The sequence below is a fragment of the Vombatus ursinus genome, unplaced genomic scaffold (assembly GCF_900497805.2).
Source record: "Vombatus ursinus unplaced genomic scaffold, bare-nosed wombat genome assembly UNPS02009205.1, whole genome shotgun sequence".
Classification (NCBI taxonomy): Eukaryota; Metazoa; Chordata; class Mammalia; order Diprotodontia; family Vombatidae; genus Vombatus; species Vombatus ursinus.
Window position 1 is genome coordinate 43511812 of NW_020948983.1, and position 18319 is coordinate 43530130.

Genomic DNA, 18319 nt, shown 5'->3' on the forward strand with positions numbered 1-18319 from the left:
ATGTCCTCTTGCTGTTATTTATCAGGTTACATGAACTTAAGCTTTTGCAGAGGCAAGGCAGCAAAGATGAAATCAAAATTTAAAAAAGAGATTATGGTTTTAGATGTGGTCAGTACAGCAAAGTCCTGAATCTTCAGTTTTTAAGAATTTAAATTAGAAGGAAGGGTAAGATTCTGTTACACTACTCTTTTTCACTCACGTATCATATGCCCTCAATTTTCACAGGTTTTTTTTTTTCTTAATAGTAAGACTTCTTTTTAAATTAAGCATTTCATTTACATGATTCCTTCTTCTTCCACCCACCTCCTGGTATATTAACCCCTGGGAATTCAAAATACCAAAGGACAGCCAAGACTCAAGAGCTAAATAACGTCTCTACCTTTATGAAGTTATTGGCCAGAGGTTTTCCCCTTAGAGGAACATACAACCTTAGAGACTATAATTACTTAGTGACTTTTTGTCCTTTTTTTTTCCTACTGTAAAAAACCATCCAGTGGCTATTAATAATATATTAAGTAAAAAGCTTAATGACAAATGTGATGATGCCCAATCCACAATTAAATTTTGTGTAATAATTCTTGAGATGACCGTGTCATGTGTGTGAGGGATGGATAGCTTTGGTATAACCAATCTATGGAATTGCTTTCACCTTAATTGTATATGCTTTGGAATCCACCCCTCCCTCAGTCATTATTAAGTTCCAGTACTCAGACCTACAAGTCCTTGAATTCCATAATTGGGTGGCATTGTTCAGTCTAGTCAGGAGAGAAGTGTCATTAACTCTTCTGCTGCATCTTGTTGGCGTAAAAGTCTCTGCATGTCTGGCAGCAGCGCTGGTACCACCTCATGTCCTGGCACAGGTTCTTTTCCCGGATCACCCTGCAGTATACTGTCCACTGGTCCCCTGTGCACTTGTATGTCAGAGCAGCTTTGGATAAGAACAGGGAGAGAGAAATTCAGGACATTTAGAAAGGCATGGAAAGTAAAGAAAGGTGCACTGTGTTCAACTCAAGTATTCTAGCAATGATTCAGGAAATCATCCCTTCCCCACCCCTCTCTGCCCTGTTTGGAAGTTTAACCACCTTCATTCAATTGGTTTTGGGTTTATTGCTCATCAGGGTAGAGAACATTAGCCCTATTCATTATACATTTGAAAACTCTTCAAAACCTTTAGGGGACAGACAGCCTGGGGATTCTATCTCATTTTACTGGTAGCTGAATTCAAACATAATAATATGAAGCCCGGAGAAAGAATTAGTTCATCAACATCATCATTACAGGGTTTTAGCATCACAGGATTTAGAGCTCAACAAAATCTTAGTAATCATCTGGTTGAATCCCTTCAGTTGACAGATAAGGAAACCAAACCCCAGGCAGATTAAATGACTTGCCTAAGATCAAATAAGTAATAAGAATCAGAGCAGAAATTTGGACCTAAATCTTCAGTCTTCGAAGCCACTTGTCTTTGCCCCTACACAAAACTACCTTCTTTCCTGAATCCCTAATGTATTAACTGATACTTACTGCACTTTTATGCCCAAGAATACCATCACCATCATTATTAGAATTTATTAAATTTAGTACACATAGTTGTTTAATGCAGAATCTTTGAAAAAAAATTACCATCTGGGCTTTGTTTGAGACCCTGAAGTCCTGATTCAAGCTACTTTTTGTATGGTAGAAAGAAGATACGTGATCAATCATAATGAGCTAAGCAAATCAGATTTTATCTGGAGTACTAGGTTCAGTTCTGAATATAAAGTTTCAAGATGGAAATTGACAAACTAGAGGGTATCTTATCTTATGTTGAAAATGACCAATTGGTACCATGTGGTGCCATAAAACAGAAGTAGGGAGAAGTAACTAGGAGGTGTATTTTGGCTCAATGTAAGGAAGAACTTAAAAGAAAGATGTATGAAAATGGAATGGTTGGCCTCAAGAGGTAGTAAGTTCTTTCATTACTTGGAATTCTCAAGTTCTCTCAAAAGCTGGAAAATCATTTGCTGGGTATATGTTGTTGAGGGGACTCATGTTTCAGGTGAGGATTGGATCAGATGACCTTTGGGGTCACTTCTAGCTCTAAGATTCTGAGATTGGTGGCTCAGGTTGAGATATAAAACTTACTAGTCACTAAATGTCTTTGTGGCTCAGGCTTAAAAACCAGTTGGAGTTTAAATTTTAATGGAAAGGGACTTTGGCCAGAAAAATCTTTCTGAGGGGCTGCTACTTTGGAAAGCAGAAACTTTTAAAAAGAGCAATAATAAGATGAGTTCAATTTCTTTTCCCCTTTCCCTTCACATATGGGATGATGATTACTGCACAATAGTGATCCTGCTGGCATAGATAGGTTTAAAACACAGTCAAATTACTTATAGAAAAAACTCCCTGATGAATTTAAATGTTCCATTCTACTAAACATTTCTTACAATTTTCTTCTAGAACATTATCCTGAAATGAATTTCATACGCATTTTAATAGTTTCATGAATGATGTCCAAAAAAGCCTTATTCTTCAAATGAAGCATTTCCCATCTCCCCCTTCCCCACTTAGAGGAATACTAACATGTTAGAGAAACATTTTCATATGTTCTTCATTTGTTAACAAAGAGGTCTGCTAGGATGCAGATGCTGAAGGTATTGTGTTTGAGTCTGCATTTATTAAATAAATGTCTTTTCCAGTATGTGGAATGAGAATCCCATCTTTTAAACTACTATCCTGTTCTGTACAGATCTCAGGAGGTGGATGAGACGAACTGGGGTCGAACCTCTCAAATATGCCATAATCAGTAGTTTTCAGACCTTCAAAAGTTGTTCCCAGTGACCCAACGCCAATGACAGTACAAAATGGCTTTTGCTCTGCTCCACTGACCCAGAACCCACTAGGTCTACTCACCAAGTCGTGGGGATGTGATGGTGTTGACATTGATCTTCTCGTTACAAGCCTCCTGGTGGCACTGTCGATAGGCTGCTGGCTTAGATAGGATGGGGCACTCGTTGCCGTGGCGCCCAGTAACTTTGTGCATGCACTGCACCACCCGAGACTGTAGGCCTTTTCCACATGTGGAGGAACACTGTCAGAAATAGGGACAACCTGATGAGATTTAACATCGTATAGATAGGACCAAGACCTCATAACAGCAACGCTCACTAGATTTTTCTCCTACAATCCACGTCAAGGTGTATGAAATAACTGGAGGGTGAGGGATGAATAGTTAGTTCCCAAGTATACTTGCGTGACACTTGCAGGGGCCAACCTGAATGGAGCCAGTTCTTAGGCATATCTTCTTTAACGTTGACTTTTTTTCCTCAAGAAAAACACATTATATTGCTTTTTCTTCTTTTTCACTCTGTATTAAAGTAATAGAGACTCTCTATGACAACATATACAACATTCTGTTCTTGTAGTCCCCTATCTCTATGCTGGGAGGGAGGAGGTATGTTGAATTATTAATTCTTTGAGATCTTCATTGGCTTCTTAGTTATTCAGAGTTAGACGTCCTTTTAGAGATCTTTGCATTTACGTTGTTGTAGTCATTTTGTATGTTGTTCTTTTGGTTCTGTTCTATTTCTCTTGACATCAATTTTCCCACATATTTTCAATTTCCTCATTTACTATTTCTTTCAGAACAGTAGGATCATACATTTAGGGCTCCAAGACACCTCACATGCTATCTAGTCTATTGTCTTCATTTTACAGGTGAAGAAACTGAGGCCCAGATGGAGGAGGTGACTTGTTCAAGGCTATACAAAGAGTGTCAAAGTAAGGGGTTTAAACCCAGATTCTTTGATGCCAAATTCAACATTATTTCCACTGTAGCTTTTTTTGGGGGGGGGTGCAGCTAGATGATGCTGGGCCTGGAGTCAAGAAGACCCAAGTTCAAATCTGGCCAAAGACACTTACTAGGTATGTGACCCTGGGCAAGCCCCTTAGCCCTATTTTGCCTCAGTCCTTCTGTAAAATGAACTGGAGAAGAGAAAGAAATGGCAAACCACTCCAGTATCTTTACTAAGAAAACCCCACAAGGTCACAAAGAGTTGGACCCAACTGAAATGACGGATGAAGATTTTTTTCAGCTGATCTTCAATTGTCAGACACATTGCTTAGAGTTTTTACTATCATAGTAAGTCCTGCTCTGAATATTTTGGTATTTATTGGACCCTTTTTGCTATCTTTTATTTCCTTTGTGTATATACGTAGTAGTGGTATTGCTAGGTCCAAGGTAATGGACATTTTGGTTATTTGTGTAATTCCAATTTTAAATATAGAATGTTTGGACCACTTCACAGTCCCCCTGATGGTACATTAGTGTCTCTGTCTTTCCATAGCCCTTACAACACTGATGAGTCCCATATTTTGTCATCTTTGCCAATTTGAATGATGTAGAGAAGAACCTCGAAGTTGTTTTAATTTCCATTTTTTAATAATATGAAGCATGAATTCATTTGCCAAGTACAGTTTGCAATTCTTTTTTTGAAAAAAAGTTTTTTTTGATCTCATTGGGGAATATGGTCCTTGGTGGTGTTATACATTTGTTTCAATTACTTGCTTATTTTGGATAACAGACTGACAGTGCCTTTTTAACGCAAATATTTTTCTCATGTTTTTTCTGTTTTTCTCCTAATTTTGTTTTTATTGACTTTGTAGAAAACCTTTTAAATTTTATCTAGTAAAAATTGCCTTTTATCTTTTATGATTTTCTGTACTCCTTGTTTTATTAGGAATTTTTCCCCAGTTATATTTGTGCAAAGGACCTGCTCTTGTTCAATTAATAAAATTTTTTTTATGGTATGAATTTTTATATTCAGGTAACATATGCATTTTGAGCTTATTGTGGTATGTGGCATAAGATGTTGGTCTATATTTAGTTTCAGCCAAACTGGTTTCTAGTTATCCTCAAAAATTTTTTTTTTCGGAAAGGGAGGCCTTGCTCCAGTAAGATATGTTGTAGGGTTTTGCAACTGTTTTGGATTATTTCTGTTTCTCATTTTTCTAGTTTATTTTTGTTGATGTACTTTTTTTTTTTTTTTAACGAGTACTGAATAGTTTTTTGACTATTGGTTTATACTACAGTTTGAGATCTGGTAATGATATGATCCCATACTTTTTTCCTCATTATTTCCCTTGAAATTCTAGATAAAATTAATTTTGTTATTTTGTCTAAAAAGTATCCCTTAGGCAGTTTGAGTGGCGTAGAACTAAGGATATTGTCCTTTTTATGATAGTGTTACAGCCCAAACACAAGCAGTGAATCTGCATTTAAGTCTCTCTTTCTTTTTGTAAAGACTTTTATTGTTCAGTTTTGTCTGACTCTTCATGATCCCATGGACCATATCATGCCAAACAGTCCATGGGGTTTTCTTGGCAAAGATACTGAAGAGGTTTGCTATTTCCTACTTCAGCGGATTAAGGCAGAGAGGTTAAGTGACTTGCTCAGAGTAACACAGTTAGTAAGGTCTGAGGCCCAATTTTAACTTAGCTTTTCCTGATTCCAGGTCCAGTATTGTATCCACTGAGCCACCCAGCTGCCTCTTAAAGACTTTTATAGTTGTATTTATATAAATCCTGTGTATGGCTTGGTAGGTTGGTGATCAGAAATATTATTCATTTCATTTGTTTTTAATGGAATTTTTACTACTATATTATTATAATTTCTTCCTAGTTTTAATTAGGGTTGTATTGCAATATTGATTTTTGTAGATTTATTTTGTATCTTGTTACATTTATGCATTATCTGGTATTTTTAAAGTATATCATCATGCCATCTGCATGCAAATAGGAATAATTTTATCTTGTTTGACTTCATAACTGATTTTGTTCTCATCTCATAGCTGTGGATAGCATTTCTAGAATGTTGTCAAATAATAATGGGGGAGAGGGGAATATTAGTTTTACCTTGTTTGTACTAGAAAAAACTTCGAGTGTTCTTCCATTGCAAACAATGCTACATCTTGGATTTAGTTATTTGTTTTTGATCATATTAAAGAAGGATCCTTTTATATCTATGCTTTTTTAAGTGTTTTTTCTTTTAAACACATGAATGCTGTATTTTGTCTAAGGCTTTTTTTTTGCATCCATTAAAATAATCGTTATTTTTGTTAATTGTGTGATTAATGGTGCTAATTGTTTCCTACTGTTAAATGTTCTTATATCCTTGGTATGAATCTAACTTCGTCATAGTAAATATATTTTTTTTAAATTTACTTCTGTAGTATCTTAGGTGGCATAGTAGATATAGCAATGGCCTTGGGTTCAGGAAGACCTGAATTAAAATCTAACCTCAGAACCGTACTAATGTCGTAACCCTGGACAAGGCACTTCATCTTCTGTGCTTCAATTTCTTCATCTTAAATGTGGAGGTAATATTTGCCTATGGTAGTTATGAGGATCAAATTAAATAATAAATGTAATGCACTTTGCAAACCTTAAAGTGCTATATAAGGTTTTAGTTTTACTATTATGTTAGCCATTATTATTATTTTATTTGAAATGTCACCATCAATACTCATCATCAAGAATGATCTAAAAGTTCTCTTTCTCAGCTTTATCTCTCCTTTTTTTGGGATCAGAGCCATATTTGTCCCATAAAAAGTATGGTTGAGTGCGTTCTATCTATTTTTGAGAGTAATTTTTGTAGCATAGGTTTTGATTATTCTTTGAATTTTGATAGAATTTAAAATCCATCGAGCTTTATTATTTTGTTAATTTTGACATTTTATGTCTGTAGATATTTAGAGAGGGATATTAAAACATATAGTGGAATATTAAAATATTTAACTATTATTGTATTATTAATATTTTTTGCCTAACTTTACTTTTAATAACTTAGGTGCTATGTCATTTGGTGCATATGAAGTTAATCATTTTATTTTTCATTGATTATGCTTTAATATAATTTAAGCAGAATATAATTTCTTAATTTGTCTCTCTTGAAATTTCTCAATTTTTTAGTGTTGTCTTATTAGATATCATGATGTTAATTCTTGCTTTTATTGTCCCATGAAGCAAAATAGATTTTGTTCAATTCCCTTATTTGTATTCTACATATTTTCACTTTTCTTGCATGCAGCAAATCATTGGGGCTTGTTTTCTTCTTCATTATTCTATTCCTTTTAGAATTTAATCTATTCACATTTATAATTAAAATTGTTAAGGATGTACATTCTTCTAGTAACCACATATACATATGCATGTGTGTATGTTTCTGCCATTTGTTTGGCTTACATTAGCCTGAAACCATTCTATTTCCCCCACTTTCTTCTTCTTCCAGTTACCCTGGCTCATGTCTAAGCTTATGTGGGTTTACTTTTATTATTATTCTCTGTCCTTCTCTTTCCTCCCCCTCTCCTAGCTTAGGTAACCTAATACTTTTTGCTCCGCTTTGTTCTCCTACCTTCCCACCATCCATTTTCCTATTTCGCTGACATTAATTTTTCATGCCCCTTTCTGAGAAGTGTTGTACCTTCTACGCCCTTCAGGAAGATTTCAAATGAAAAATTTATTATTTCTGCCTCCAAGGTTGTCTTTTAAAAATCTTTCCCTTTTGCTCCACAGGATCAGAGATTTAGAGCTGGAAGAGATCATAGAGGCCATTATATCTAATCTCTCATCTTACAAATGAAGGAATTGAGGTTGGGGATCATACAGTTAATAAGTGGCTGAAACAGGATTTAAACTCTGGTATTCCTGAATCCGTGCTTAGTGTTCTCCACTGTTCTGTAACCTAGCTGCCTTAGTTTCTTTTAATTCAATTTAATTAAAGAAATATTTATTAAAAACTTATGTGGAAGGCACCGAGGTATACAAAGATAACTAAGATGTGATTCCTCCACAAAAGGAGTCTACAATCTAGTAGAAAATATGAAACTTACATACAAAAACTAGAGCAAGAGAGAATTTACAATGAGTGACTGCTTCTAACTAGAGTGAGGGGTAAGATAAAGCTTTACTAAAAAAAAGATGGCATTCCAGTTGGTCCTTAAAGAGTGGATAGAATTTCTATAGGCGGAGGTGGGAATAGAGTACATTTAAGGTATAAGGAACAGCTACAGCAAATACGTGGTGCTCGGAAAAGGGAAATTCATTCAACAAACACTAAGCAATGTTCAAAGGATTTTGTGCTAAGTGCTAGGAATACAATGGCAAAAAAGAAACTATCTTTGGCCTCAAGTAACTTCAGGAAATAGTGAGAAGTTCAGTGTAGTAGGATCATGGATCATATGAAGGTGTGAGGGGGTATGAATCTGGAAAGGTAGGTGGGAGTCAGCTGATGAATGGCATTGAATGCTAAAGTTAAGAAGTTCAGATTTCATTCAGTAGGCAATGGAAGGCCATGGAAGGTTTTTGAGTGTGCGAGTGACGTGGTCGGAGCAGCACATCAGTAGATTTACATGGGAAATGGTGTATAGAGTAGATTGGAATGGGTAAAGACTCATAGCAGGGAGACCATTAGGAGGCTATTAAAATAGTCCAAGTGAGATATAATGAAGGCCTGAATTTAGGCAGTGATAGTGGAAAGAGAAGGTGGAGGGCATGAGTAGTGGTGGAATGAATATAAGAGAGATTATAGAAGTAAAATCAACAGGACTCCAGAAGGATAATTGATCCGTCCTTTTGTTTAACCATATGCAAACTCAGTCAACTAACCATTATAGATAACTGGGCAATCATCTTTAACAAACAAACCACATTATCCTTAAAACAGTTTTTCTTCCTTATAGCCTAATGACCTAAAGCAGATGGTCTAATGTAAAGCTATCATAGTAAAAACCTTAGTCTTTAGGGCTAATAGGGGTGAAAGGGCTGTTTTGAATTAGCGAAAAGTTTAAATTAAAAGAAATAAAAATGAAAATTCTATAAGTAATTCAGAAAGAACACTGGATTAGGAATCAGGACACCTGGTGGATTCTAGGACCAGGTGTGCTGCTTATGTTGCAATTTGGGGTAAATTAATCTCTCTAGACTTCAGTTTCTTCACCTAAAAAATGAGGGTACTAGATTAGATAATCTGTAAGGTCCCTGACAGTTCTAAAACTTTGATTTTAAGTATACGCAGCCATAAAAAATGTTGTCTATCAGAGATATTTTAGCCTTCTGCTTTAACGAGTATTTAAGAATGATCTATAATAGGCATTTCAGTTGTTTGTATATGCATGAATGACTCTGTTTGAAACATTTTATTCTTTTAAGAAACATAAACATTTCCTGTCTTTCTTGTTCTTGCTATTAATTAGCTTTCATTTAATAGACATTGTTTGCTAAATCAAGGCTAATTTCCATTCAGTTCAGGTCGAATCCCGACGATTCCAAATTGCAAATTAGTGGAACTAGACTCTATGAGATTTTATTATGTAGTTTTCTTCTTCCCTTCACTCCTTTTCACGTATTTCATATTGACGAACACACCAGGTATCCAAGTACTTTGACTGTAATCGAGTTCTATGAGCTCTTCTGGTCTTTTCTCCAGAGAGCTATTGCAAATGCCTCTCCATTAAGTTTATCTTTCCTGGCTGGGTAGGCTAGCTCTGTGTATGTACCTTCTTTGCCTGTTCTGCCCTTGCAGTTCTCTACAAGACCTGTGATTTACAGTGTCTGGTGTGTACTCTGCAAAATTTTAATAAAGCAAATGCACTGAATGGAGCAGTGTCGCAGCTGGAATTAATAAAGGGGTAGTGTACTAAAAATAAGGAAATGATGGGTTGAGAGATTTTGGCAAGTTTCCTGCCTGCATGGATGCCACACACACAGACACATGTACCCTGACACATACACGGAGATAAAAGAAGGTACTATTGTAAAATACAGTGTTACTTTGTCCTACTTTCCTTTCTCTTTGCCAATATTGGGGGCAAATATTGAGGGTTGCATACTAGCATCCATCCACCAGGATAACATCTGATTGACTGGTATGCACAGTCATAGACCAATAAAGTTCCCAAAGAATCACATTTCAAAATGGTGGCAGTGATTATGTAGCACTGTCTAACTTCAAAATACTTTATGAGTTTCAGGTGATCACAGCATCTCAGGGTTGCAAGTAACCTCAGGGATTCCATAACTGACCAGGAATCTATAATATACTTTTCAAGTGGTTACCCACTCATCCTTTGCTTGAACACCTCTAGTAAGGCACCCCAGTGATCTTTACTTATGATGTTTAAGAGGCAGCATCACTAAGAGCTCTACTTTTTAATGGAGAAACTGCAATAGAGAAGGTTAGGGTGATTTTCTCAAGATCTTTCACCAAATTAAAGGTAAAATAGGATCATGGGGACCTACTTTCTTATATATTCCTTTGGGATTCTGAAAGATGGAGAGGCCTGTGAGGGTACCTTTGGGTACATCTGTAAGTGGACTGAGCATTTTGATGCCTCAAAGACTCTTGCCATTGTCTCTATTCCTCATTCCTCTACCCACTTCTTAAGCAGGGCTATTAGAATGCTGATTACTTTTACTAAAGTAATTCAGGTGCAAAACAGAGTTCTTTAATTGCTTTGGCAGTGATTTGGGGAACTACTAAAATCTCAACCAATTTGCTTCTGGAAGACTAGACTTAAACTCTGTGGTGACTAGTTCGTTGAAGAGTGTTGGCACAAATTCCACAGGGATGACTAAAGAATATCCTCAGAAAATGTTTCCTTGGGTTGGATACTGTTTGACATGGCACAGGTCTACACTGAAATATAAGCTCTTTGACTTGGTGGACAGTATTCATGTCATATCAAGGGGATCCTGGCTCCCCTCACTATGAGAACAGGAGAATTTATTTTCTCTTAGCCTGTGAATTTCTTTTCAATTTTTTTTAACGTGAATACAAAGTTCCCTTTTATTCTTTCTTGATCTGCATCCTTGTTATGATCTGCATTATTAGAGGAAATATCCCTCATTGATGACATCACAGATCCAGTTGAGGATTTTTTTTTTTTTAAACTGGATCTCCCTGTCATGCTTAAACTGAAAGTTCAGTGGCCGATCATGGAGACTTGATTCTAGTGTTGATTGGCACAGAAGTTTTAAGATGCTTCTTTTTCCTACCTGTGCTGGGTTGCTCCCTTTTAGGCAGCCTGTTGTCTCACTGCTCCTGAGGCCCACCATATTGGTGCTAGACTTAGTGCAGATACCCATTTAGCTTTAGCCTTATCTACTGCAGCTCAGAACTCCCAAACTCAAGAGATCCCCCAGCCTCAGCCTTCCCCAGTAGCCCAGCATTTAAGTATTTTCTTGATATTTTAACATAAGGAGAGAACATCAGATTGCAGTGTTGGTTACTGATGTATTTCCAGCATGTAAGGGGTACTTTGCAAAATTCTAATGAAGCAAAACATCATTAAAGAGGGTTTGTTTGATATGCCAACAATAATGCTTAGCCAGAATACCTGGCATGGCCTCACACCATGTCTTTTGAAAACAAACCAAATCAAATATTGCAATGGTAAAACACTACCTTCACCTACAGGAGAGAATATGTTTAGCTTTATAATTTATGCATTATCTAGTATTGCAAGAACATCAGGAGGTTTCAATTTTCTTGCCCAGGTGTGCTTACTGTTCCCATGAAAATCAGGACACAGGATAAGCCCTAGGGGGGACTTTTAATTAAAGCATATTTGCAAACTCACAGATTCTGTACCAGTGTAGGCAATTACCACTGGGCAACATGAAATGTAGAATTTGCTGTGCCCCTTAAAACAAATCTCTGTTTCATAGTTCCTGGTCTTATTTAACATGATAGGGTGACGAATGACATCTTCTAGGAATTGAAGAAGAATGGTCTCTGGTGGGTAGCACGTGGAGGAAGATTGGAGGTTGGAAAATGTGTATTCTTTTTTCATCTGTCACTTTTTTTGAGCCAGTTGTTTGCCATTTAATTTCCCCATCTAAACAGTTGAAATAAATTAGAGGGTTTTTATTTTAGCTGTCTGTTTGAACTAATCTGTAATCTTGATGTGGAAAAAAAACATGTGATAGTCTCAATCCTTGCCTTCAGATCACTAATTACATAAAAACAGTATAATCAGAAAGCTACAATGAATTTTAAAATTGATGTGGCAGTTTTGCTTCAAGGTTAGAGGTCTGGTGATAAGGCGATTGGATCTAACATGACTGTAATCAAAGGTGACTTGTTGTTTTGGCTGGTGTGTGTTTCACATGAATACTTTCTGCACATGGGGATTGAGTTCTTACTACTACTTTTTTGTTAAATTCTAGCTGGAGGCCTTCATGGTAGCTATTCAGGACAACTACTTTGTGAGATTGCTTGAGTGCACTTGAAGGAACTTTATAGAATATGCTCGTGTATTCTTAACTTACTTAAATTCTTCGTACACACAACACCAATATAACCTATTGGGAAAAAAAGTGTAGCTAACTAACCAGTGGCTAAATAATATCTAGCCACTCTTTTCGTTGTTTACTTTTCATTGTGTTAATTGTTTGATCAGTTCAGAAAAGGTCAAAGTCATGGCACACATGGATATGATTGAACTCCCCAGTGGTCTTAAGATCATGTGCTTTATGTAGGCTAAACTCCCAGTGAATGCAGTGGCAAATATTATTTCTAACCAGTGTCAGGTGTGGGATAGTGACTACAATATCAAAGAGAATGGGAGCTAAGCACAGTAGAAATCTACTTGTCATAAAATTGTGAGCTTCTTGAGGTTAGAGACTGTAGTTTGCCTCTTTTTGTATCTACAACGCTTAGCATAGTGCCTGGTACATAGTTGGCACTTAATAAATATTTATTGACTGGCTGAAGATACTCACTTGAGTTTTACTTTAATCATTCCCTTTGCTGTCCCTCAAGTAGACACAAAATCTCACAAACGCCCACAAAGCTTAGAGTATTTATGTTGGTAGTAAGGCAGAATCCATATATGCACAACTAGAGGCTGTTGTCTCACATTTAGTCCAGTTGAACAAATGTAGTTCCAAATGAGATACAAGGTGTGTGTGTGTGTGTGTGTGTGTGTGTGTGTGTGTGTTAATGACATTCCGATTTTATAATTTAAGACTCTGACTGATCTGAGCATTTTGGTGCTAGCAATAACTCAGGGGTATACAAAGTCTTATCTCTGTGAGATTCAATTGCTTGTTGAATCATTAAATATGGAAGAATGAGACTCCTGACTTCTGATAGGATCTACTTAGCCTACAGCATCCTCGTTAAACTCTTTTCCAGGTTTTCAAAGTCCAAGAAAGCAGACCAATAAAAACATATCTAGTCTTGTTTAAAGCAAGCTTTTATCCACGGGCATATTTTCAAATGAATTTTTACAAAAATGTAATATGTATCCTTCAGCCTCATTTTACTGAAAGTAAAATGGAAATAGCAAAAAATTATAGAAAATGTTGATGCATGTGTTAGTCTCAATATCTCAAGTACACAACCTCTTTCCCCCCCTTCTCAAACAGCCACAACTATGCTTTAAAAATAAATATAGCATGAATTGAACAAGGCAAAGATGGAATTTCTAATATGCCTTGTTGCAGAGTTCTACATGGGAGTCAGCTTAAAAGCATCTGTTACCTAAGAAATGAGAGGATTTATGAAATTGAAGTTTTTTTTTTAACTGCAGGGATACTTGGGGAAAGCAAAATCACTAAATAATAATAGTTGATACAAAAAGGGCAAAAAGTTCAGAGTGAAAAAGGAGATATAAGTCTATTTAGATTTTTAATGTTTAAAAATTTGTTAAGGTGTTATTGGAAAGGGTATGCACATTTTTATAGCCCTTTGGGCATAGTTCCATATTGCTCTCCAAAATGATTGGATTATTTCACAACTCCACCAACAATGCATTAGTGTTCCAATTTTCCCACATCTTCTCCAACATTTATCATTTTCCTGTTTTGTCATGTTGGCTAATCTGATAGGTGTGATGTGGTACCTCAGAGTTGTTTTGATTTGCATATCTCTAATCAATAGTGATTTAGAGCATTTTTCCATATGACTATAGATGACTTTAATTTCTTTATCTGAAAACAGCCCACTCATATCCTTTGACCATTTATCAATTGGGGAATGACTTGTATTCTTATAAATTTGCCTTAGTTCTTTATGTATTTTAGAAATGAGACCCTTATCAGAGATGCTGGTTGTAAAAATTCTTTCCCAATTTTCTACTTTCCTTCTAATCTTGGTTGTACTGACTTTGCGCAAAAACTTTTCAATTTAATGTAATCAAAATTATCCATTTTGTATTTCATAATGTTCTCTATCTCCTGTTTGGTCATGAATTCTTCTGTTCTCCATAAATCTGATAGGTGAACTATTCCTTGCTCTCCCAGTTTGCTTATAGTATCAGCCTTTATATCTAAATCATGAACGCATTTTGACTTTATTTTGGTTTATGGTGTAAGGTTTTAGTCTATGCCTAGTTTCTGCCATACTCTTTTCTAGTTTTCCCAGAAGTTTTTGCCAAATAGTGAGTTCTTATCCCAGAAGCTGGGCTCTTTGGGTTTATCAAACAGCAGATTACTATAGTCATTGACTTTGGTGTCTTGTATACCTAACCTATTCCACTGATCCACCATTCTATTTCTTAGCCAGTACCAAGTAGTTTTGACGATTGCTGCTTTATAATACAATTTAAGATCTGGAACAGCTAGGCTACCTTCCCCTGCATTTCTTTTCATTAGTTCCCTGGATGTTCTGGACATTTTGTTATTCCAAATGAATCTTCTTATTATTTTTTCTACCTCTACAAAATAATTTTTTGGTAGTTTGATTGGTATGGCACTGGGTAAGCAAATTAGCTTAGGTAGATTTGTTATTTTTATTATATTAGCTTGGCCTATCCATGAACAACTGATATTTTTCCAATTATTTAGATCTGACTTTATTTGTGTGGAAAGTGTTTTGTAATTGTGTTCATATAGTTCCTGGGTTTGTTTTGATAGGTAGACTCCTGAATATTTTATAATGTCTACAGTAACTTTAAATGGAATTTCTCTTTCTATCTCTTGTTGCTGGGCTTTGTTGGTAATGTATAGAAATGCTGATGATTTATATGGGTTTATTTTATAGCCTGCAACTTTGCTAAAGTTGTTTATTATTTCAAGTAGTTTTTTACTTGATTCTCTAGGATCTCTAACTAATAACACATCTAGGGCTGTATCCCAAAGATACAAATGGGAAAAGGACCCACATATACAAAAATATAGCAGCTCTTTTTCTGCTGGCAAAGAATTGGAAATTGAGGGAATGCCTATCAATTGAGGAATGACTGAACAAATTGTGGTATATGAATGAAATGGAGTACTATTGTGCTGTAAGAAATGATGAGGAGGGGGGCAGCTAGGTGGCGCAATGGATAGAGAACTGGCCCTGAAGTCAGGAGGACCTGAGTTCAAATCTGGCCTCAGACCAAACACTTGACACATACTATGTGTGTGACCTTGGGCAAGTCACTTAACCCCGATTGCCTCACTGAAAACAAAACAAAACAAAAAAAAAAACAAAGAAATGATGAGGAGGACTTCAGAAAAGCCTGGAAAGACTTGTGTGGATTGATGCTGAATGAAGTGAGTAGAACCAGGAGAAGATTGTACACAGCAACAGCCATGTTGTGTGATGACCAACTTTGATAGAATTAGCCTTTCTCAGCAATGCAAGCATCTAAGACATCTCCAAGGGTCTCATGATGGAAAATGCTATCCACATCCAAAGAAAAAACTATGGAGTTTGAATGCAGATCAAAGCATGCTATTGGCTATTTTTTTCTTCTGTTTTGTTTTGTTTCCTCTTTCTGATGTTTCCTTCTATTGGTTCTAATTCTTCCTTACAACATCACTAATGTGAAAATATGTTTAATAGGAATGTATATATATACATAGCCTGTATCAGATTTTGAGCTGTCTTGGGGAGGGGGGAAGGGGAAAAAATCATAAGCTTATGGAAGTGATTGTTGATAAATCAAAATAAATTAATAAAAAAATTGTCAAGGTAAATGTAAGAAAATATTATTGTGTCCTAAGAAATGGCAAAAAGAACAGTTTCAGAGGAGACTGGAAAGACCTCTATGAACTGATGTAGAGTAAATTGAATAGAATTAGAACATCCAAATACTCCATTACAATGAAAAACAACTTTGAAAGGCTTTAGAACTCTGATCAATTCAATGAAAGTCTGTGATTGCAAGGAAAACACATCAGAGATGTGATGGACTCAAAATGCAGAGTGAGGCATACATTTTTGGTTATGATCAATGGGGAATTTTCTTTGCTTGACTATGTATATTTTGTGTCTTTTTTTTTTTTGTAGTTCATTTGGGGTACGGGAATGGGAAGGAGAGATAATAGATGCTTCTTAGTTGGAAAAAATAACAAAATAAAGTTTACAAATGAACACCTGAGAGAAGCTATGGCAGGGAAAGCTTGGCTTAGGAAGATTGAAAAAGGTACCTGGTTCATTTTACCTTACCATTGGGCAAGGCTGTTACTCACATGGTATTAGAAACCTGATGTAGGCACTTAAAAAAACCCCATATTCTATACATGCTACCCTAAGGTATAAATCATTTCTAGGCCCATAAAAATCAGTAGGCCCCGATGAGAAAGTGAGGAGCCCTGTCTATTTCTGAATGACAGTCCACTATATCCTCTTCATCTCAAAACCCCTTGACATCATCCCCTAGGCTCTGACAATGAGGTGGCCCTTTTCCTTGCCAAGGCCAGTATCTCTACATGTGCCCTTGATCACACTCTTTTCTGTTTTCTTTAGCAGACTTAACCTTAATTTTCTTCTCTTTCCTTTCTTCCTTTCCCCACCTCCATTTTATAGTCCAACCACAAATTATAATAGAAAAGCACTAGATTCGAAGTTATAAGTCTACATTCTAACTCTGGCTTTGTCACTAACTTGCTTTGTGATATTGGATTAATCACTTTATCTCAGTGTGCCCTAGTCTCCTCAGTGTAAAATGAGGTTCTTCTAAGGCCTCTTCCAGCCCTAAACCTTTGACTTCTAGCTCAGTACTGTAAACCTGAAATAAAAACTGGCCTTAAAATACCAAAGAGGCTAGAAAATGCAAACACTTTTTAGGCTTTGTCCAATAAGATTCTATTTCACCTGAAAGTTGACATTTAAAGTATGTGGGAGGTGGAGTAGCTGTAGGAAGGAACCAGGATGGTTCTTATCTCAAGCCTAATCCAATTTCATTTCCTCTTCTCTCCTTCCCAGTTCACCTACCGTATTAATCTTTGGGGTGGGTAGGTATGGGGGTAAAGGAAAGTGAGGAAAAGGTCTGGAGAGAAAATTTGGAAAAGAGTAAGTGTAGGAGAGAACAGAATGAATGTACAGGAACACGCCCATTCCTCAATAGACAAAGAATGTAACAGGTAGTTTTCAAAGAAAGAAATCCAAGCTATTAATAGCCATATGAAAAACATGCTATGATTATTAATAATTAGAGAAGTATAAATCAAAGCAATTCTGAGGTTCTACCTCACTCTCACCAGATGGCAAACTTGATGGAGAAGGAAAATGACAGCTGTTGGAAGAACAGCTGGAAAACAGGCACTGCTAATATATCGTGGATGGTGCTATCAATTGTTCCAGTAATTCTGGAAAGTAGGTTGGATCTGTACCCCCAAAGCTATTAGATTGAGCATACCATTTTGCCCAGTGATTCTACTGCTAGCTCTACTAGCCCAAAAAGATCAAAGAAAGAGGAAAATTACTGATATGTACAAAAGTCTTTAGAGCAGTTATTTTAGTTGTGGCCAAGAACTGCAAACTAAGGGGGTGTTCATCTACTGGGGAATGGCTGAACCAATAATGGCATGTGGATGTATTGGAATCTTATTGCACCATTAGAAATGACAAAGTGTCCATTTCAGAGAATCCTGGTGAAACTGTTATAAATTGATACAAAGTAAAGTGAGCAGAACCAGAGATAGGCACAATTTATACAGCAATGATAATATTATAAAGAAACAAATTTGAAAAAACCTGAGAACTCTGATCAATGCAATGACCTGCTATGATTCTAGAGGACTGATAATGTAAGATGCTTCCCACTTCCTGACAAGTAATGGACTAAATATACTGAATAAGACATATGTTTTTGGATGTAGCCAGTGTGGTAGAAATTCTTTTCCTTGACTATGTATAGCTTTTCTTCTTCTTTTTTTTTTAACCAGGGCTTACTTTGTTTTTCTTTTTTTTTTCTCTTTCCTATTGGACATAGGGTGGGGAGGTGAGGAGCCTAGAAATTTTGTTTAGTTGTTTTATGAACGATTTGAGATTTTCTTGGCAAGGATACTGGCATGGTTTGCCATTTTCTTCTCTAACTCATTTTACAGATGAAGAGCTGAGGCAAGC

General features: G+C 36.2%; 1 protein-coding gene across 1 annotated transcript in view; it reads right to left on the reverse strand.

Moving 5' to 3' along the window:
• Nucleotides 1-304: 304 nt before the first annotated feature.
• The window catches only part of ADAMTS17 (ADAM metallopeptidase with thrombospondin type 1 motif 17), a 471203-nt gene continuing 453188 nt past the window's right edge, over nucleotides 305-18319 (reverse strand). The window contains exons 21-22 of the mRNA XM_027852040.1: nucleotides 2893-3070; nucleotides 305-928 (exon numbers count right to left, since the gene is read on the reverse strand). Of these exons, the coding sequence (XP_027707841.1) occupies nucleotides 777-928; nucleotides 2893-3070 (330 nt within the window). The 3' untranslated portion in view covers nucleotides 305-776. The remainder of the gene's footprint in view (nucleotides 929-2892; nucleotides 3071-18319) is intronic.